We start from the raw sequence: 22,717 nt of genomic DNA, 5'->3' as shown, positions 1-22,717 counted from the left end.
GTCGGTTTATCTGTGCGAAACGTGCAGAGCCAGTTTCGTGCGACCACATGGGTTTGCCCATGCTGATAATTGTGTCTGACTGACACAGTAAAGAAACCATATATGGTGTTCGCTCTGAGTAACGTCGGGTTGCAGGTAGACAACTAACATATGAGCCCATGGCCTGCATAGGAAATGCATTCATCATATGCATTGCGTGAATTACTTGAGTGTTCCTGTATGCTGTGCTATGTTATTTGTGAATTCCTTGTATTTGATTTATGTGTTAACTGTTTGTGTGTTTGTGTTGCGTATGTGCTTGTGCTTATTGGTACTTGTATGTGTCAAGGATTAAGATAGCCGAGAACTGATTACTGTAACTCAAAAACTGAGTGACGTAACTGGAATTCGTTTAGAATAATATAATTTAAAGAGAACTAACTAAAGTCTTTAAAGTAAGTTTCGAGGAATTCTAATGGCAATTATTTTAAAGTTATAAAGCAATTATTTGCAACTTATTTCCTTAATCTCATAGTATTCACTGTCACTACTGAGAACCTATGAGGACGAAGTTCTCACCCCCCTATAGATTTTCTTTTCAGCAACAGGTTCACGAATCCTTGGCACGGAGCCGTGACTGAACTACGAATCTTTATGCATATATGTATTCATACTTTTTATGTTTGGTTTAATCTTAGATTTTATTTTCCCCTTATCGTTTACTGTTTGGCTTTTTATAGGGGTAGGACTTGTAGTTGAGGATCTTTGAATAAGTCTATGTATATATTGCTATGTGAATATATATATATATATATATATATTTGAGATTAAGAGATTTTAAGTGAAGACTTTTCATTTTCTTAATTAAAGTTTCAATTCGTATTTGCAAAGGCTCGATATAAATAAAGATAGTATAAAATAAAAAGGTAACGAGGTAAGAAACGCCTAAGCCTTTAGTACGATCTTGATGTGCTAAAAATTAGGGTGTTACATAACAAGTGATTGATATAATTTAATTAGAGCAAAAGGTCTAGAAATAAGAGATAACTTACAACAAAAATATGTATTATGTAAATAACTTAGAATAAATTTATTTAAAGCTACTCTTTCAACAGACACATGATCTTTTTTTCTGGGGTTAAGCACATGAAAGACCTTCTTCTGAACATCAGCAATCCACAACCATCGATGGCCTCCATAGCAAATTGGTGCAAACAGCTAAAATTTGGACAAATAATAGAATATTTCAGTCTAAATGATACCAAATGATAGAATTATTTAAGAAGTTTTAAAAATCACAACTTACAAATGGATGAGATGCTGGTTTTTTTGTCAAGAAAAGGTGGTAGTCCTTAAATTCACTGATTTGGAAGGTCTTCTTAGTGTCTGGATCAATGTACTTGTGGTTATGCTTTGCTAACATGAAATTCTGAAAAATGAACCGAAATAAAATCCCCTTATCATACCATACATAATCAAAATGAACCAAAGTTAGTGATAAACTTTAATGATAGCTTACCACAATATCTGTTGGAACATAGTATATTTCTTCATCAAATTTGTGACATTTTTTGTTGTTGACATACATAGTGCGGAGACCACCTATATGACCAAAATTTATTAGATATATAAAAATATAACTTTTTAGGAAAATCATTAATGTTAATGTAATATCAGAAGATTTACCATATTTTCTACGTGTTCTGTGGGTCTTAGAGACAAGAAGTGGCATCTACTCTCTTCTAAATGAGATTTGTGGTCCAATAGGAATATGATATCGAACTTATTGCTTGACCCATCTTTGTCAGTCTTGATATGCGTCATCCACTAATAACATTTTTTTCTCAGCTCCTCTGTTACTTTTTTTTGTTTTACCGGAGTCTTGTACTTTTCAAGGGTGCTCAAACTCAGCTCCGAACTTGTTTTCATCGTATATTGAAATGTTGCTGGCACCCCAGCATCCATCACCACCTTCACCAAACTTTTAATTTGTGTTATTATTAGTGTAGAGCTCAGTGGATTTTTGCCAAGGGAGAATAAAAGTGCAGCAAAGTCATCTTCTAAATGCTGAGGTAGGGAGGACTGCAAGATGACAGAGGAAAGTTTTCAAAAATAATCAAAAAGTATTATGATATAACATCAAAACTAATAAAAAGGATTTTAATAGAACTTACTCATTAACATGAGCTTCTTGCTCTGATTCCCTTGTCGAAGTTTCTATAGGGGCTTGCTGTTGAGGATCTGGAAGGCAGCTAAATTACACAAAAAATTGTTTCAAAATGAACCAAAATTATTATGATATAGCATCAAAACTAATAAAAAGAATTTTAAGTAGAACTTACTCATTAACCAAAACTAATAAATATTATTTAGTAAAACTAAAGAAATTACATCAGGTTTTAGGAAAACTTAGCAGAGAAAGAAAAAGAACTTTATATAAGAAACGGAATCTTATGTCTGTGATGAATCATAGCACGTGTCTGTCGACTCGCAGTCATTTCGTTGTGTTTCATCCCGAGCAACTTTTCTTTTTGCAGGATTGTCATTTTTTTTCTTCATTCTTTTTGCCGTTTCTTTTCTTTTTACTTGTCTCCTCTATTTCTTCTCTTTTGAAAATTCATACAAAAAGTTTTGATTTAAAATTAGGATGAACCTTAATTTAAAAAGAAATGAACCAAAATGAAACCAAATGAACCTAAATTAAACTAAGAAATGAACTGAAATTTTGTAAGAAATAAAAAAGTTGTTCAATACTTGAGAGCAGCATCAAGTAAATCTCAGTTAATTCACAAATAAATTGAAATTAGTTTAGATTTGAACAAAAACTAACTAAACAACCACACATGAACTAGTTCAGTAATTCAAGCGAAACAAAACCAAATGAACCTAAATTAAACTAAGAAATGAACTAAAATTGTTTAATGAATAAAAAATTTGATCAATACTTGAGAACAAGATCAACCACAAGTGAACTTCAATTAATTCACAAATGAACCAAAATTAGTTTAGATTTGAACAAAAACTAACTAAACAACCACATATGAACAAGATTAGCAAATTAAAGCGAAATGAAACCAAATGAACTTATATTAAACTAAGAAATGAACCAAAATTGTTTAAGGAGTACATATTTATAACAATAAAGTAATAATTTATGAATCTTACTCATCTTCAGATTCAGTTTTGGTTTGCGAAGATGAATCCAGTTGAACAATCTTCTTTTTTTTTGCTTTTTTCCTTTGTCGTTCTTTGTGGTTGTTTTCGTTTCTTTGGTGGTGTTTTCTGTATTTCTTCTTCTCTACAATACATACAAAAAGGTTTTGTTAAAATAATAATATATAACTTAAAATAAATAGATAGTTTCTGATAAGTCATGGTGAGAAATATACTCATATTCAAAATCAGTTTCTTCTTCCAAAGATGAATGCAAGATGACAGGTTTTTTTTTCTTTCTTCTTTTTTCCCTTCGTTTTCCTTCTTTTCTTCTTTCTCTTCCCTCCCTCAGCTCTACTCTTTTTACGAGGTCCTAAAATAGAAACTTATTTAGTTAGCACAATAATTTAAAAGCAACTAAATCGAAATTTCAAGGGGAATGATTTTTTTTACATACCATTTCATTCTTTGCCTCAAAGGCAATCTTGTTGACCAGCCTCTTCTGTGTCCAGTACGCCATCCATGGTGGCTCAGAAGTATCTTCTGCTGCTGCGTCAATGAACATCGATTTATGGAAATAGATTTTCATCAAGACAAAGACATAGCCATCAACTGAAAGTTTCTCTCCTGCTTTCTAAGCTTTGATCCCCTTGATCAAGAAGATGAGCACATGAGACGTCCAATTTCATTGTCAGACTATGTCCACATGAAGGACATGTGGCTTATGGACTAGGGAGACTGTGCTTATTGTTGTCGGGAACAAAAATCATTTCTGAATGAAGAGGATGAACATTGTCTTGAATTTCAGCAAGTTTTTCTCCCCTTCAACAATCATCTCCATGATAGCTTTTATCAAAGATGCCAAAATAGCACATTTAAAGTTGTCAATAATTTTCTTCTGCGCCTCATTCAGATTACTGTACTCAATTTTTTAGGAAAATTATCCCCTACAATAGCACCAGCACCGAAATAGTTTAATATAAACAAAAATATACAAATAATAGTAGAAAAGCCTTTTTTAAATTAAGGAATAAAAAATTTGGTCAATACTTAATAGCACTCACAAGCGAACCTCGATTAATTCATAAATGAACCAAAATTAGTTTAGAAATGAACAAAAACTAAATAAACAACCACACATGAACAGGTTCAGCAAATTCAAGCGAAACAAAATCAAGTGAACTTAAATTAAACAAGAAATGAACCAAAATTTTTTGAGGAATAAAAAGTTTGGTCAATACTTAACAATAGCCACAAGTGAACCTCAGTTAATTCACAAATGAACTGAAATTAGTTCAGATTTGAACAAAAACTAACTAAACAACGATACATGAACAAGTTCATCAAATTCAAGCAAAACAAGAAAAAGAAAAAAAAATTGAATTAGAGAAACTCAATCAACTAAATGAGCAAACTCGATCCACTAAACTCTAACCGAACTAGTAGAAATGCGAGAATGCGAAAGAAAAACTGATAATAAGTAGTTTTGTCAGTACTTTGAGGAATCTTTGTTATTATTTTTCTGTGTTTTTTGTTGATCTCAAACGTACCACCGAATTTCACAGTAGTTTTCGCAGAGAATTTGAAAGATTTTTTAGAGGTTTTGAGAGAGATTTCAAATTTCTTTATTGCAGTTTTGAGTAGGAGATATGAATGGTTTTTCATATTAGAGCGCAAAGAGATAGGTAACGTTTTTTGGGATTTCGAGCGCGTGTACACGTTCTTTTAATGAGAATGGTTTTTGTTGGTATTGGGTTTGCTTGGTTAGACTTAGATGACAAGAAGACTTAGATGTGTAACAGATCTAAATATTTATTTTATTTATTTATAAAAAATATCTAATTCAAACCTGGAACTAATAATTCATTAAAAGGTTGTCTAACCTCTCAAAAATATGGTGACAAAACTTGCGATGATAAATTGTCAATTAATTCTCTATCCAAGAATTCCGTACAAGTGATGAGAAGCTGGAGTTTCACCGGCAAATCTTATTGCTACAAGGGAATTCATACTTGTTTCAAAAGTTGATTTTGATTCAAAAACATTATTCTACTCAAATTTAAATTTTGATGAAGGCGACTTCTATGAATTTTCTGAAAATGAATTAACCAGGATATTAAAATACTTAAATGTCAATGTTATTTTAAGCCAAAAGTATCTGACATTATATAAAATAAAAATTTATAATAGAAATATACTTGTGATTTTGGAATAAAAAAAAATATAATTCACACAATTTAACTTATGTTAAATATTAATTAATTAACTTCATGACTTTTCTATAAAATTTCCATCCCAAGTTTTTTATTTTTATGCTATATATTTTTCTAAGATGTTAGTATCAAAATAAATAGCCAAACTCATATAAAGACAACATAAACTTTTATTTCGAGAATAAATTTTCTCAATTTTTTTTGGTTAAATTAATATTGTCAAGTGTGATTTTATATGTTTAATATCTTTTCTCATATTTTTTTTTTAATTCCACTTAAATAGTGTAAAGTGAAAAATCACATTTTACAACAACAATTGAAAAGAAAAAAATTGAAAAGATCTATTTCTCTTTCTAGATGGTCAGCTCATTTGTTTGTCAGAAGTCTCTCACTCTTAGCACCAAAATGACAGCAATGAGACACTTGAAGAATGAAGATCAAGTGAAGATGTTATGGAAGAACACTTTGCTATCGTTGTTTCTTGGAACCTATTCTGTTTTACTTATCACATTTGCCTCCTCCCAAACACGATTTTCCCATTCAATTCCCCAAATAATTTTGCAGCATGGCACATGCTTATGAATATAATTTTAATACTCTTTGGTTTGTTATCTGAGAGGTATTTCTTAAAATTTTCTAAAACCAAATTGTTACTTTGTTTGATAATGTGTGCTTTTGTGCTGAAGCAGAAACATTACAGTTTGTGACATTGTGAACATCTGATCCCAAATTGGAAAAGGATCACAAATTGCTAGAACAAATTAGTACATATATGGTATATTAGAATTAAGAAGAATTATTTGGGTACTTAATATAATGTTGTCCACTATCTAACTTTTTTTTTTCCAGATTTTTATCTATGATTTTTTGCATTTATGGACAGCAGTTTTACAAGTTGAGATCCGGCTAGACGTAACATGTGGTCCCATGTGAAACACAATTACAACTTGACCTAATGTTTATTACATCTCTGTTAAAATGGGCCACGCGAGCCGTATTACACCGCATTCCAATTGTTTCCCCCTCCCAGTTGATTCATCTACCAATTTCAAAAATCAAATTGTTGCTTTTAATGTAGATATAAAGATCTTTCAATTACCTACTAAATCACCTTATGAAATTTGCCCATTGCATGTTGCTGTATATGAGTTATGACTTGATCTTACCTGTCTTATGCAATTATTATGCGTTAATAAATATTTATCAATCATGTCATAGCAACTGTAAGGTCTTGTGTTTCGGAAACTACTTGCAAAGACGACCCTAAATTTTGGCATTTATCAACATTTAGCTTCCAGGTCAACTACTCTCCCAACTACCAAAATAAACTTTATTATTGTAGCTTGAAAATGTTGCCAAATTCTAAGAATAACATGGTGCTTGAAGAGCTACGTTTTCAAAAATATTCCTCCGGTTAGAAAACTTGTGCACAACAACTAAGGTTAAAGTGCAAGCTATTTCTTCATAATGATTTAAGTGATAATATGATGTCAACATTATCAGTAAGTGCTAAGCGGCCAGTACAGGAATCTGAAGTATATATAAGCTACAAAAGGAAGGTGCAAAGAGACCTAGATAAACCAATGACATTATAAAATTCAAATCCAAAATTCTAAAATGTTCCGGGGAAAATATCTTTAATCCTCAAAAGAGGGATATCCTAAAGTCATCATTGTTTCAGCTTCAAATCCATTTCCACGGGGAAGACCTTGCCTCGGTGGTTGAAGATCATGAAGTCAAGGTTAGCAGGCAAAGAAACAATCCTGCACCAAAGGAGACAAACTCTGATTGAGATTCAAATGATTCATAACATGTGAGATTGATCAGCAGCTAGTATGTAGAATTGTATATTGTAGTCATGTGCCTCAACTATGAGGGCAGCACAACATAAACAAAGGAAGAAATAATAAACTTTTGCAAATGTAAAATTCCTTTGCAGAAACAGTGAGATATCTTCCTTGTCTCTTCTCTTCTTGATGAAATGTTGATAGTGAGTATATTTGTCAAAGCCAGCTGCCTACCACCTTTCATCTACTGAGAGATTGTGAATGAACACATCGCTGATCATTGCAAATTAATGGATCCTTGCAAATTGCAATGCAATGAACATTTAAAACAACATGAACCTCCATCCTAGACCACCAGCTACACACGGAATGGTAGGACACTCTGGATTTGATTTGTGTAAATAAACAGGAAAAGTTGAATCTGTTTTTTCCCTTTCTGTTTGGCTTTTCACTCCTCACGGAAAATGCATAAGGTGGGATTATATGTTTCTCAAGAGTCAAGTCACCTTTAACATAAAAACCTACTATCCCTCTCTATTAAGTACAGTGGAAGACAAAGATAACCTATAAATGAAGCGGCTGAATAAGATCAATTGATCAAGTTAGACCAAACTTAAACTGAATTGCAACTATAACAACCCAAATTCTCACAGCAATGCCGCTCCAAAGTCAGATTTATTTTCCGGCGGTATATTCACCTCTCTTTTAAACCCTGGCGTCAACTAGACCTATTCTATTTACATCCCCCATATTATTCTCTATATTTCCATTCCTTGACTATCATGGTGCTCTCTGCCAACTAAAGCCTCAACTCAGAAAATAGCCAGCAACCGACAGAACTTTAATTATATCATAGCTTTTGTGTTGGAAACAAATTAAACCTATATGAACCACTTCAACGGCCCATCTTATAATAATTAATTAGCAAATCATCATGATAGCAAAATGAAATCAAGCACAAACTACTTAAAACTCACTAGAATCTAGCACTCACATGAAACAAAAAAGAATGAATTAAATTACCTATTCTCCTCAGAATCTGGGTGTATGGACAGAAACTTCCCCGGCACAGTTAACGCAGCCCACATACAAAGAACTAGCCCCAGAGATAGCTCAGTTACCACCTGCGATCCCAAAAACCATAAATTGGATAATAAAAAACGCATCATTGCAAGAAGATTCAAAGATGAAAGAGTAATTATTACATTGAAGGGAGGCCCTGAAAACTCTTCTTCGGTGATCTTGAGCAAACCCCTATCTACAACAAAATCAAAACCAGAATTAGATTCCATTGAAGAAGGTTAAAATAGAGAAAGGAAATGATATGTTTGAAGGGATATATATACATTGGATGGTTGAATGAGCGGCGTGAAAAAGAATGAGAACACCGAAGACTCCGATGGCAAAACCTAAAGCCATGATTCGGAGGGCGACAATGCAGATCGATCTACTTGATGAATTCTGAGGTTTTGGACTGTGAGAGGTATGTGTAAATCGCCAGATGCCCAACCCCGGTGGCTGTCGTATGATCCGTGAGGATCTTGTCTATCTTTTTCCAGTGAATTTGCATTTAATTTGTTAAGTTTAATTAAGAAATAATTATATTTTAGCCACTATGGATGCTATTTTGAAAGTTTTGTGCAATACTGTTTATTTTAGGTAGCATTTGGCAGAATTTGATGGAGTTTCTGCAGAGAAAAAGAAGAAGCCAAGGAGATGACAAGCGAATACCGACGCGGACACATGGCTCATGCGACCGCGCGGAATGGAGAAAATCACAATGACGCGATCGCGTTCCTGACGCGAACGCGTGGACTGAAATCTGCACAAATGACGTGAACGCGTGGACGACGCGGATGCGTCATATGCGCCACGTGCAGAAAATGTAGAAAAACGCTGGGGGCGATTTTTGGGCTGTTTTGACCCAGTTCTTAGCCCAGAAAACACATATTAAAAGCTGAAGAATGGACAGAACAAGTGGTCCCTACCCATCAACTGAAGATCTGTTAATTAATTCAAATTTAAATTCAAATATTAAATTAGGAAAAGATATTATTTTAATTTTTAGCTTTAGATATTAGATTTTAAATTTATTAGGATTAGTTATAAAAGGAAGAGGCTTTCCTTCCTTTTTAGAGGTCCGGGGAGATTCCACCTTCATCCCATCAGGGGAACATAACTGACAATTCTAATTTTCTTTCTTTTCTATGAGCAACTAAACCTCCACTGTTAAGGTTAGGAGATCTGTCTATTTGTATGAATTGATTTTATTACTTTTTCTATTTTAATTTATGTATGGATTTATATTTAAGAATTGTCTTCGCTCTTTATTTTATGAATTTGGGTGGAACGGAAGTATGACCCTCTTTCTATTTAAGTTCTTGTAAAACTTGGAAAAGCTCTTTACTTGAACAACAGGTTGAAAACATATTCTCCTAAATTTTAATTATTTGGACTTAACGGGATACGTGACATATAATCTTTTTATTTTTGGGTAATTAGAGTTTTTGTGGCATATAAACTGGAATTTGATTATCACCCTCTAATTGAAATTAATTGACCAAGAAATTGGCAGTTAATGAATTTTAGAGGAGACTAGGAAGGTCTAAGGAATTAAGGTCTACTCATATATAGTTTGCCATGAATTAAATCCTGCATAATTAAATTAGTTAGTAAGAAAAGTTAATCCGGAAAAATAAATAACTCTGAAACCTTAACTATTTTCTCCATATTGTATTCCCAATTTATTTATCTGCCTGTCTTTAATATTTTTAATATTGTTTAATGTCTTTTGAACTCCCAAACATTATTTTCTGTTTGTCTAACTAATCCTATCAAACGCTATTGTTGCTTAATCCATCAATTCTTGTGGGATCGACCCTTACTCACGTAAGGTATTACTTGGTACGACCCGGTGCACTTGCCGGTTAGTAAGTGTGGTTGTAAATTACCGCACCAAGTTTTTGGCGCCGTTGCCGGGGATTGACTGTGATTAACAACTATTAGTTGTTTGATTGTTTAGATTAGACGTTTTAATTTTAATTTTATATATAAAAAAAATTTTGTTTTATTATTTAAAAAAAAAAAAATTTTTCTTGTTTCTCGTTAGCTGTTACGTTTTCTTTCTCTTTTTTTTTTATTATTTAAAAATTTTTTTTTAATATATTAAAAAAAAAAATTGTTTCCTTTTTTTCGTTAGCATAACCCCTTTCCTTTTTTTATTTTGTCGTTGTTTATTTTTCTTTTATTTTTCATTTTTTTTACGTCAAATTTTTTTTTTCTTTACGTTTTGTTTCTTTCTTTTTTTTTTATTGTTTAGTTTTAATATATATAAAAAAAATTTAAATAAATAAATAGCACTAATATATTTTTTTTTAATATCTGAGATCAAGTTTAGTGTTTCCTAGTTAGTTTTATTTTATATTTTTTTTATTTTAATTTTTAGAATTTTGTTCTTTTTTCTTTGCTGTCATGTTTACCACATGGTGCGTTTAATTCTTTTTGGTGTGTTGTGCTAAGGAAAAATAATGGAGAGAGATCATATGGGTTACTACTCACACCCGAGTAGTGATTCATATCCTTATGAATGGGGAAACTACCCAAATTTTGGTTGGTAAGGTCAAAACCAAAGAAACCTCAGTGCTCCATGTTCCAACTATCAAGAGCCACCACCTCCATATTCATATCAAAAACCACCACCTCTCTATTCGTATCATGAACCATCATCTTTCTACCCATATCAAGAGCCACTATCTCCCTATCCATACCAAGAACCATCCTCTTTTTACACTTATCAAGAACCATCACCTCCTTCTTATTCATCTCAAATACCATCAGATCTTGAGCTTCTCATGAAAGAATGCTTACATGATATAAAGACAAGTGTCAAAAATATAGAGAAGCATATGCAGTCGATTATCAAGTACTAGGAAGAGGAACAAGCAAATTCCTTCCCAAAAGATACAATTCAAAATCCTATGGAAGAAAGTGAGGAAATCAATCAAAGGAGTTTATACTCCAGTGCATTAGAGAACTTTCCATCCTCACACACGGAAGAAGAGGAAGATGCGAAAACAAAGGAGGAAGATGCACCCACAAAGGAGGAAGATGCAAAACCTCCTATGCCTTTGGTAAGCAATGAAGCAGAGATTGCATTAGAAGACAGTCACCAAGAGGAAGAGGTTGAAATTGAGGAAGCCTGCAAAGAAGTGGAAGAATTCAAAGAAGAACATAAGGGAGTGGAGCTTTGAAGACCTCTTCCAAAGCCATCACCATCCAATACAACATCCAAGTGGGTAAAATTCCTATCTTTAACATTTACATTCCCACTTGAATATGGGCTACTGGAGACGGATGGTCAACTTAGAGCTCTTTGTGGCATTAAGAGTAAGAGGAAGATGGTCAGTGGTAAGAGTTGTCAAGCAAGGTTCAATATGGTTGCATGCTCCGAATTGAAGTGCAAGAATTGGTGTAGAGCTAATTTGAATGGGCCTAGAAGGTTGTTTGGATGTCTCTGTGAGAATTCAGATCGCTTGCCACCCCGATGGGAACAATGGTGATCCACAAGAAGACGGGTGTAAAAGCAAGGTTTAGGACCCTGAAATTCATTCCCACAATCAACACTCTTGGGGCCTTGTCACTTGTTTCAACTTGCTCAAAGGCTTTATGCGCCTAGTTTGGGATCCCGGTAGCCATTGGAATTACAAACATTGGTGGAGATTCCTGGATCAGTACAAGCACAAGCCACCATGACAAGGAAGCTCACAACATGTCTAACTTAAGGACTTTAACTAAAAGTGCTTGGTGGGAGACAACCCACCGTGGTATGATCGTTCTTTTTCATTCTTAGTTGTTTTTCGTAATAGTAGTTTTCTTACTTAGTTGATTTTTATTAAGTTCTTACTAATTCTCTGATCATGCAGCTATGTTCTTCTAGGAACCGACCACCTCAAGCTAGAAAAAAAAAATGCTACGCGACGCGACCGCATCAGCGACGCGTTCGCGTCGCAAGGGGAGAAGAGAAAAATAAAAACGAACAGAGAGTCACGTTGGAGCGTGGCTGGAGGCGTGCCAATAGCACAATTCGTCCCACGCGGCCGCGTGCCCTGATTTTCGACGTAAAACGAGTGCACAGCTGAAAGTTGTGCTAGAGTGGTGCTGGACTGGCGCTGGACGCGCAATTCCCTTCACGCGACCACATGCCCCACGCGGCCGCGTCGTACCCCATTAACTTCCCACTCGCGCGATCGCATGCCCCATGCGATCGTGTCACCCCAATTTTGGCAATTATATCAATTTGAACAGAGAGTTGTGCTGGCGCGAGGCTGCACTCGCGCCAGAAGCACAAACTGGGTCACGCAACCATGTGACCGACGCGATCGCGTCAATCCGTATAAGAGCAATGCGCGCGACCGCGTGCCCCACGCAAACGCGTCGCTTGCGCCGCCCAGTTTTCTTTCCCTCTCTCTCCCAATCCTAATTCTCTCTTATTCTCTTATCCTTTTATTTTTTTTTTATCTTAATATTTTTCTCTTCTATTTTCAGTTCTTGTTTGCTTGAGGACAAGCAAACCTTTAAGTTTGGTGTTGATGCTTCGCTTAAAGGTTTTCTGTTTATTCCTATGGCACAAAAATGGAGGCGAATCATCTTTACTGAGGAGCACAACCTGAAAAATAAAACGTCCGCTAGGATAACTAAGGTGGTTGTGTTCCTTTCATTTTTATTCCTCCCCTCTTTGTCTATGTTATGTTCCGGTTTTCTGCTATCTTGCTTTGTTTGTTGCATGATCCTTTATTAGTTAGAATCCTAGGACTAGTTTAGTTTTCTTTTAATTGCTTTAATGCTGAAAAGATGTTTCATGTACCACTCACTGAACTTGAATCTAAAAAGAAAAGAAAAAGAAGTGATGTATTGCATGAGAAATTGAGTTAATTTTAAGAATAATCTGATTTACTTAAATGTGGTGGTATTTTCTGTGATTCTGAATGCATGACATGAACAGTGTATATTTTTTATAGTAAAGTTTAAGAATGTTAAAATTGTTGGCTCTTGAAAGAATGATGAAAAATGAGAAATGTTATTGATAATCTGAAAAATCATAAAATTGATTCTTGAAGCAAGAAAAAGCAGTGAAAAACACAAAGCTTGCAAAAAAAAAAAGAAAAAAAAGAAAAAAAAAGAAGAAAGAAAAAGCAAGCAGAAAAAGCCAATAACCCTTTAAACTAAAAGGCAAAGGGTAAAAAGGATCCAAGACTTTGAGCATTAATGGATAGGAGGGCCCAAGGGAATAAAATCCTGGCCTAAGCGGCTAAATCAAGTTGTCCCTAACTATGTGCTTGTAGCGTGAAGGTGTCAAGTGAAAAGCTTGAGACTGAGCGGTTAAAGTCGTGATCCAAAGCAAAAAGAGTGTGCTTAAGAGCTCTGGGCACCTCTAACTGGGGACTCTAGCAAAGCTGAGTCACAATCTGAAAAGGTTCACTCAGTTATGTGTCTGTGGCATTTATGTATCCGGTGGTAATACTGGAAAACAAAATGCTTAGGGTCACAGCCAAGACTCATAAAGTAGCTGTGTTCAAGAATCAACATACTGAACTAGGAGAGTCAATAACACTATCTGAATTCTGAGTTCCTATGGATGCCAATCATTCTGAACTTCAAAGGATAAAGTGAGATGCCAAAACTGTTCAGGATTGCAGTTGTAAACCCCACTATAAGAGAAGACATGGGCTTAATCGAACTCTCATTCTCATGCAAATTCACATCCTAAGCTTATATTAGTTTTGGTTGCTTGAGGACAAGCAACAGTTTAAGTTTGGTGTTGTGATGCGTGAGCATCTTGTCTGTCTTTTCCTAGTGAATTTGCATCTAATTTGTTGAGTTTAATTAAGAAATAATTATATTTTAGCCACTATGGATGCTATTTTGAGTTTTGTGCAATACTGTTTATTTTAAGTATCATTTGGCGGAATTTGATGGAGTTTCTGCAGAGAAAGAGAAGAAGCCAAGGAGATGGACCAGCGAATACCGACGCGGACGCATGGCTCATGCGACCGCGCGGAATGGAGAAAATCACAATGACGCGATCGCGTGCCTGACGCGAACGCGTGGACTGGAATCTGCACAAATGACGCGAACGCGTGGACGACGCGGACGCGTCACATGCGTCACGTGCAGAAAATGTAGAAAAATACTGGGGGCGATTTCTGGGCTGTTTTGACCCAGTTCTTAGCCCAGAAAACACAGATTAGAAGCTGTAGAATGGACAGAACAAGTGGTCCCTACCCATCAACTGAAGATCTGTTAATTAATTCAAATTTAAATTCAAATCTTAAATTAGGAAAAAGATATTATTTTAATTTTTAGTTTTAGATATTAGATTTTAAATTTATTAGGATTAGTTATAAAAGGAAGAGGCTTTCCTTCCTTTTTAGAGGTCCGGGGGAGATTCCACCTCATCCCATCAGGGGAACATAACTGACAATCCTAATTTTCTTTCTTTTCTATGAGCAACTAAACCTCCACTGTTAAAGTTAGGAGCTCTGTCTATTTGTATGGATTGATTTTATTACTTTTTCTATTTTAATTTATGTATGGATTTATATTTAAGAATTGTCTTCGCTCTTTATTTTATGAATTTGGGTGGAACGGAAGTATGACCCTCTTTCTATTTGAGTTCTTGTAAAACTTGGAAAAGCTCTTTACTTGAACAACAGCTTGAAAACATATTCTCCTAAATTTTAATTATTTGGACTTAATGGGATACGTGACATATAATCCTTTTATTTTTGGGTAATTAGAGTTTTTGTGGCATATAAACTGGAATTTGATTATCACCCTCTAATTGGAATTAATTGACCAAGGAATTGGCAGTTAATGAATTTTAGAGGAGACTAGGAAGGTCTAAGAAATTAGGGTCTAGTCATATATAGTTTGCCATGAATTAAATCCTGCATAATTAAATTAGTTAGTAAGAAAAGTTAATCCGGAAAAATAAATAACTCTGAAACCTTAACTATTTTCTCCATATTTTATTCCCAATTTATTTATCTGCCTGTCTTTAATATTTTAATATTGTTTAATGTCTTTTGAACTCCCAAACATTATTTTCTGTTTGTCTAACTAATCCTATCAAACGCTATTGTTTCTTAATCTATCAATCCTCATGGGATCGACCCTTACTCACGTAAGGTATTACTTGGTACGACCCAGTGCACTTGCCGGTTAGTAAGTGTGGTTGTAAATTACCGCACCGTCCTACTGTGTAACCAAGCTGCCCACACAACCACACAAACCAAGACAAGTTACCATCATCTTTGCGTTGAATAAAAAGTAAAAACAGGGCCTATATGCGTTAAAGTGAAGCTGGGTTTGCTTTGATCTAAACGACCGAACCAAAATATTGACTGGGTTTATTTTCAAGACTCTAATTCAATAGACCTGATCAAGCCGTGTCAAATTAAAACCGGATTTACACCAGGCTATAAAAACAATAAAAAAAGATTGAAAAATTAAAAATAAGTTAGAAGTTCTAATTGCCCACTGGTTCTAAACCCCAATCGAATCTAGCACAAGAAATAAACAATAGAACATAGAAAACTGAATATGGCATAAACAAATCTGTTAGGTTTCGATGAAAAACAGAACCTCAAATAGGGCTAGCAATGAGTAGAATAAGGTCCATTTAAACTTCACCCTAACCCAATTTGCGGATTTAAAACCTTTATAACATTATTCGCACCCTATCATTTTTCCTCCATTCACAAAGAGGCAAAACCAGAACTAATCTAATAAAAAAGATAGACGAACAAAAAAATTTTAAAATTGAACTAGCAATATAGTTAACTGATCAAGTGATCAATATTCAATAATCAATTAATCAGAAATCAATATATCAGGAGCCAGAGAAAGTAGAAGAAACACACAATCAATGTCCATTCCATTAGGGAAATTCTATTGCCAAAGTTTTGAAATTCTAGAAAAGAACTCAAAACACTGTACAAAATACCATAGTTTAAAATAAATAAATTCAATTTGCAGAGGAAGAGAAAAAAATAACTAGTATTTGGATAAAATAAAACAAGAGACACAAATTTAAGTTCTAGAAAGTGAAAGAATAACTAATAGAAGATGAGAACAGGAACGCATACCTAAGTTTCTGAAGGAGGCAGTTTTTGTTGCAGTGCCGGCAGTAGATTTTGCAGGCGGGGTGGAGGATGCTGGTGGATAGAAAAGCGGCGGGAGGAGAGAGGATCGGCGACGAGCTCAAAGGATGACGGAGAATGAAGAGGCTGCCGTGGAAGAAGATTTGAGATTTGGAACAGGGGGTATTTGACGAGTTAAATCTTAATTTGACTCCTGAAATTTGGCTTGAAATGATCCCATAATTTTGTTGGTCTCAATTAGAACCCATAAATTTGTAATTGTGGCTCTAGCTTACCCCTGCGATCATCTCTGTCATCAGAATGCTGATCTAGCGCAATTGTATGATATGATGGACACAACTTATGATCGTCCTAGTAGAAAGAAAGAGAGTTTTAACCCACAAAAAACTGAAACGACATGGTTTCCAAAGGGTTTGGGAGCAAAACCAATACGCCGTCGTTTAAGTAGTGTCTACTATGTCATGTAATTGCATCAGATCAACATTCTGCTGACGAAGATGATTGCAGAGGCAACCTAGAGCCACAATTGCAAATTTAAAAATTCTAATTGGAATCAACAAAATTATAGGGATCATTCTAAGTATCGGACTAAATTTTAAGGGTCAAATTGAGATTTAACTCCATATTTAATTGATAAGCGTGAATACTTTAGAGAACCGGGTACGGTAGCGTAGTGATAGAGGTATTTTGGGGTTTGCCCCTGATTTATTCATTGGCCATTGCTAAGGTGCTGAAAATGTTTTTTTTCTTCTGATGCTGAAAATATGTGGCACTTTGAAGTAGAAGACACGTGCTTTTCTTTTGTTGCCTCCAAAGTACCGACATTTGCTGTGCCAAAGCTGATGGTGATCAATTGATGATGTTTGCCCAAAATTTGGTTAAATGATAATAATATTATGTAAATAATGGGAGTTAAATTATTGGGCCTATTTTTGAGGATCCAACAAGTATTGGAGGTCACATTTAAGTGTGGCTGTTTTATGTTTGTGTTATTGAACCAAAAAAGAGTGAACATAATATGTGACGTTGAAATCCGATTTTTGTTTAATGTTTTGAACCATGAAAATTTTTTGGGGCATACAAATGAAATTGGATAATGAAAATACTCTTATGGTAATAATAAACAATTAAACTATAAAACCCAAGAAAATAGATAATAACAATAATAATAGTTATAATATTTAAAAAAAAAAAGAGAAGATAGGTATGAAATTAAAGATTTAGGATACAAAGAAAACAGGTGCTTCTTACTGCTCTATAGTGTTTAAAGCGCATGTTATTTTGTTTTAAAATTTTGTTCTATACATTAAAGGAAATTAATAACTTTTATTTTTTTGAAAAAAGAATATTTATTTAGATATTTAATTTTTCAAGTTTAATAAATTTAATTTTTAAATTAAATGAATTGAAAATTTTAAATAGTAGTATTTTGAGTTTAAATATAATTATTAAAAGTCTATGTTAAATTGAAAAATTATGTTTAAATTAAAAATTTTTTGAAAATAAATTTTTTATGAATTTATTTAAATAGATATAATTCATACCTTGAATTATTTTAAATTGTTTTAAGTTTAAACATATATTTTCGCTTTAACGTAAACTTTCAAAATTTATATTTAAACTCAAAATACTACTACTTAAATTTTTCAATTTATTTAATTTCAAAATTAAAAATAATTAAATATCTAAAAAAATATTCTTTTTTAAAAATAAATAAAGTTATTAATTTTTTTTATTCCAAAGAAAAAAATTTTAAAACTAAATAACATGACTTTACAACAACATAAACGAGTAAAAAGTATCTTCTCCTTTTGTATTCTAAATCTTTAATTTTAGAACTGTCTTCTATTTTTTTTTAAATATTATTATTATTATTATTATTATTATTATTATTATTATTATTATTATTATTATTATTATTTATTTTCTTTGATTTTATATTTTTATTGTTTATTATTACAATAATAGTATTTTTATGATCCAATTTTATGTTCATGTCCAAAAACATATTTCATGGCCCAAAACGTAAAACAAAAATCTTGTTTAGTGTCATATACATTATGTTCTCTTTATTTTTGTTCCATAACATAACAAAAAAATAATGAAACCAAATATTTACTGGATCCTCAAAAATAGGCCCAATAACATAATTGCTATCATTAATAAAAGATTATTATCATGTAACCAAATTTTCAGCATACATCACCATCAGTCTTAGCGCAAAAATTGTCGGCAACTTAGAGGCAGCAGAACCACGTGTCTTCTCTTTCATCATACCACACACTTTTAGCACGGACAGAAAAAAATTCGTTTCAGCACCCTAGGATGACCCTTATTCATTTGGGAGGTTAGGTTTTCGTTAATAATTCAATAATATTTATATTTAAAGATAAAGTTTAATTATTCTGTTGTTTTCTATATTTTTATCAAATTTTTAATTAGATTCCTACTAAAATTACCAATGAATAGAGTAGTGTAGGATTTTTATTTTAAAAATTTTCTTAAAACTCAATACTACTTTATTTGTGGGTTGAGAATCTCTCGACCTTAATTCTAGTCACCCTAAAATTTTCAATCCTATCTTACTTACAGAAAAATTAAATTTTTTTAAGAAAATATAAAATTTATCTTTTCATATTTCATATATATTAATAAAATAGAAAATAAAAAAACTAAATTTAAATTAAAATTAAATTAAAATTAAAAACAGTGAAATCTTAAAAAAATTTAACATAAAATTATAAATATCATGATCGTTAAGTTCTTAATAAAATAAAAATAATACAAACAAACATAAATATTTTATCACTCTTTTTTTAACTTCAAGTTTTTGCAACATTATCCTTTAAATAACAAACATACTAAATTAGTAATTTAAATTAATAGCTTAGTAGTTATTTTAAACTTTTAAAAGAAGGAGGTCGTGGGTTCAATAACTTAAAATTCATTAGTGCTGAGCTCACTTTTCTTTTCCTAATCTATTGATTCTTTCATTCAAATTTTGTTGATGCATTCACCTTTTAGTGAAAACTTTAAAAATTTTGACTTTTGTTTGTTATGTGCCCTAAAATGGAACTCATTGTATTTTACTTCATTTAATGAATAAAATACATATACTTTTGAAAAAAAATGTGTAGATTAGAATTGAATCATAGAATATTTATATAGTAGAAGTTTAAAAACCACGATTAATTAATTGTTTAATTAAAATAATTTAATGGCTCAAAATAAGTTTGAAGACCCGACGATGGCGAATGATGAGGGAGGGAGGGGGAGCTAGGAAGCAGTTGGTGATGGAGGCCAAGTTTGGGTGACGAAGCCTGCTATGGGCACTAGAGGGAGACATGCATCGCTGACAAAGACGAATACTAGCTATCGTGAGGGTCTGGGTTTGTTGAGACAAGGCGAGATCTGAATGGAGGAGAGGGGTGGGGCAACGATGCTGGTGATTTGGCTGTGGCGAGTACACTGTGGGTAAGTGGAGGTTTGGTGGGCGGACCAGTTTGGAGGCGGAACTGGTTTAGGCCTTGGTTGTTACGGCGATGTTGTTGCGAAGCATAAGGGAGAACGGTGTGGTGGTACAGTAGGGTATGGAATGAGGCTGGGTGTCCCAAATGCAAAGGAAGGTGAGGAAGCAAGTTGCAAAGGTGGTTGCCAGAGAAACATGTGTTCAATGAAGGGTACAACAGACAATGTCCCAGGTGTAGTTAAGGTACAAGAACTAATGGTAGCGTCGGAGCTAGGTAATGATGACGCAAGGGAGGCTTCAGATGGCTTGGGGAATACCAGTTGTGATGATGGTAGTGAAGCTGGAACTGAAACTTCAGAAAATAAATGTGCAAATAAAATGCAAGAAAATAGGAAAGCTTGGGAGCTTGCAGTGGGGTTTGGAGCAGTACAGTACAATAAGGAAGATGACATTATGGTGATACTTCAAACACAGAATGAGGCGATAACCCAAAAGAAAAAGCAAGCTAAGCAGAAGGAGAAGGCTAGGAGAAGTCGTCCGAAAAATTGAAAAAAAGTGTGTATAAATGCGTTAAAATGATATTTAGCTCTTGGAATGTTAGGGGGTTGGCGGGAGTTGGGAAATTGAGTATGGTGAAAAACTTTAGGAGAAAATTTAAACTGAATATGCTAGGCTTAATAGAGACAAAGAAAGCGGTTTTGACTAAATTTGATATAGTACAACTTTGGAGAAATGATGTAGTTCGGTGGGAGTTTGTAGGGACGGAAGGCGCATCAGGTGGCCTGCTTTTGATGTGGGATGAAATGGTTTTTAAGATGAATAACTGTTATAAAGGAGAAAGGTGCTTGTGTGTGGATGGTGTGCTGTTAAAAAATAATTTTCGTTGTACTTTTTGTCTAGTATATGGTGCGCATGTCAAGTACCAATTTGTTATTTGGGAAATTTTAATGAGGTTAGTAAAGTGGAAGAGAAGAACGGAGCTGCTACTTTGACGGTGTCTGCAGCAAAGTTTAAATCATGGATTCATGATATGGAGTTAGTGAACCTAGCACTAACTGATCGCATGTTCGCATGGTTTAGGGGCCAGTCAAGCAGTCGTATTGATAGGGTTCTGGTTAGCTTGGGGTGGTTAGAAAAGTTTCCTGAAACAAGGCAAAGAGGATGGCCTAGAGGTTTGTCAAACCATTATCCACTGATTGTGGATGTCACAAGGATGAGAGGGGGCTGAGACCATTTCGGAGCCTAGATTCCTGGTTTTCTCACGAGGGGTTCTTGAGGATGGAAAAGGAGGAACAGAGGAACTTAGGGGATGTTCAATTCATGGACAAGTTGAAGGGTTTGATGGTTCCACTGGGCAGATGGCATAGGGAGAATTTTGAAAATATGGACATGAGGATTAAACAGTTTGAAGAAGAGATCAAGAAAATAGATGATATGGTGAGCAACGGAGTGTATGACAGAACTATGGAAGCTAGAAGAAAGGTGCTTGTGAGCTCTTGTAAGAAGTGGTATATTAGAAAGGAACTTCATTAGAAGCAGATGTCACGATCCAGGCATGCAAAGGAGATGGACAAAAATACTCGATACTTTCATAATCTAGCTTCAGCTCGGAGGAAGAACAATTAAATTGATGCCTTAATGATTAATGGAAGGCTAGTATGGAATCAAGCCAGGATCAAGGTTGCTATACGAGATTTCTATAAGGACTTGTACCATCAGGAGACATTGCCTAATATAGGGTTCCGAGATGGGCTGGTAAAGCAGATAAGTGAGGAAGAGGCAACAGAGTTAGAGTCAATGCCATCTTTTGAAGAAATAAAGGATGCAGTTTGGGATTGTGAGCTAATTAAGGCACCAGGCAGCGATGGGTATAATATGAATTTCATTAAAATGTGTTCGGAAGATGTCAGAAGGGAGTTCACTGAAGCAGTGATTGGTTTTTTCCAGTCAGCTGTGCTAACTAGGGATTCGAATGTCACTTGGGTGGCGTTAGCGCCAAAGTTTATTGGAGCCAAAGAAATAAAATATCTTCGACCAATTAGTATGGTGGGTTGTGTGTACAAGGTCATATCTAAGGTGTTGGTTCAGAGGATGCGGAAGGTTATGCCAGGTTTAGTAGGGGAGACTCAGAGTGCTTTTGTGAAGGGCAGGAAAATACATGATGGGACGCTGATTGCTTGTGAAACTGCGCAGTGGCTGAAGTAAAAAAAGAGCTTAGCGATTATTAAACTGGATTTTCAAAAGGCTTATGATAGGGTCAAGTGGAGTTTTGTGGATATTGTGTTACACAAGATGGGATTTGGCCTTAGGTGGAGGGCCTGGATCAAGGAATGTGTATGCTCTGCATCTATGTCGGTTCTTATAAATGGGTCCCCCTCTAAGCCCTTCAAAATGGAAAGGGGTCTACGACAAGGAGACCCACTGTCTCCCTTTCTGTTTGTGCTAGTTCTTGATATTCTTCATAGAATGATCAGGGAGGCGGTGAGGAAGGAACGTATCTCTCCATTTTTGGTTGAGAGGGATAACATTGAGTTGTCACACTTGTAGTTTGTAGATGATACTATCTTGTTCTGTCCTACTGAGGAGGAGACTATCAAGAACTACAAACGGTTGTTGCGATATTTTGAGATGATGTTTGGGTTAAGCAATGACGGATTCAAACAATTTTGATAGTGGGAGCAAAATATAATAATAATAATAATAATAATAATAATAATAATAATAATAATAATAATAATAATAATAATAATAATTTTAAAATAAAAATATTATATATACATAAAAATTAGTTATCAAATTATTTATTAATCATTATATATTTGTATATAAATATATGTATTGTTTAATTTATTTTTAATATGTATTTTTTATTTCAATATATATACACAGATAGTTATTTTGATGTAAATATAACATGATTAGTTTTTATAATATCTAATTTTACAAATTAAAACA

The 22,717-nt window shown here is 34.0% G+C and overlaps 2 protein-coding genes across 2 annotated transcripts; one reads left to right on the top strand and one right to left on the bottom strand.

Moving 5' to 3' along the window:
• Positions 1-6,785: 6,785 nt before the first annotated feature.
• On the bottom strand, positions 6,786-8,682 carry LOC107624190 (membrane magnesium transporter-like). Its single transcript, XM_016326672.3, has 4 exons — positions 8,479-8,682; positions 8,338-8,390; positions 8,156-8,256; positions 6,786-7,108 (listed from the first exon to the last, which is right to left on the bottom strand). The coding sequence occupies exons 1-4, from the start codon at positions 8,549-8,551 to the stop codon at positions 7,015-7,017; spliced, it is 321 nt and encodes a 106-aa protein (XP_016182158.1). The 5' UTR covers positions 8,552-8,682; the 3' UTR covers positions 6,786-7,014.
• An 11,655-nt stretch (positions 8,683-20,337) lies between these two features.
• LOC148579463 (uncharacterized) lies at positions 20,338-21,295 on the top strand. Its single transcript, XM_088490301.1, has 3 exons — positions 20,338-20,603; positions 20,720-20,876; positions 20,975-21,295. Exons 1-3 carry the CDS (start codon positions 20,338-20,340, stop codon positions 21,293-21,295), a joined length of 744 nt encoding a protein of 247 aa, XP_088346427.1.
• The last annotated feature ends 1,422 nt before the right edge of the window (positions 21,296-22,717 follow it).

The sequence above is a fragment of the Arachis ipaensis genome, chromosome B10 (assembly GCF_059453495.1).
Source record: "Arachis ipaensis isolate K30076 ecotype BB chromosome B10, ASM5945349v1, whole genome shotgun sequence".
Classification (NCBI taxonomy): Eukaryota; Viridiplantae; Streptophyta; class Magnoliopsida; order Fabales; family Fabaceae; genus Arachis; species Arachis ipaensis.
The sequence above is the reverse complement of the archived record's forward strand: the minus strand, read 5'-3'. Positions and strand labels throughout refer to the sequence as shown.

Coding starts and splice junctions, on each gene's coding strand:
- LOC148579463 (XM_088490301.1), top strand. CDS start 20,338: ATGATATTTAGCTCTTGGAATGTTAGGGGGTTGGCGGGAGTTGGGAAA. Junction 20,604..20,719: donor AACTGTTATAAAGGAGAAAG/GTGCTTGTGTGT, acceptor TAATGAGGTTAG/TAAAGTGGAAGAGAAGAACG. Junction 20,877..20,974: donor GTCGTATTGATAGGGTTCTG/GTTAGCTTGGGG, acceptor GGATGTCACAAG/GATGAGAGGGGGCTGAGACC.
- LOC107624190 (XM_016326672.3), bottom strand. CDS start 8,551: ATGGCTTTAGGTTTTGCCATCGGAGTCTTCGGTGTTCTCATTCTTTTT. Junction 8,257..8,337: donor TTTCAGGGCCTCCCTTCAAT/GTAATAATTACT, acceptor TTGGGATCGCAG/GTGGTAACTGAGCTATCTCT. Junction 7,109..8,155: donor CCAGATTCTGAGGAGAATAG/GTAATTTAATTC, acceptor CCTTTGGTGCAG/GATTGTTTCTTTGCCTGCTA.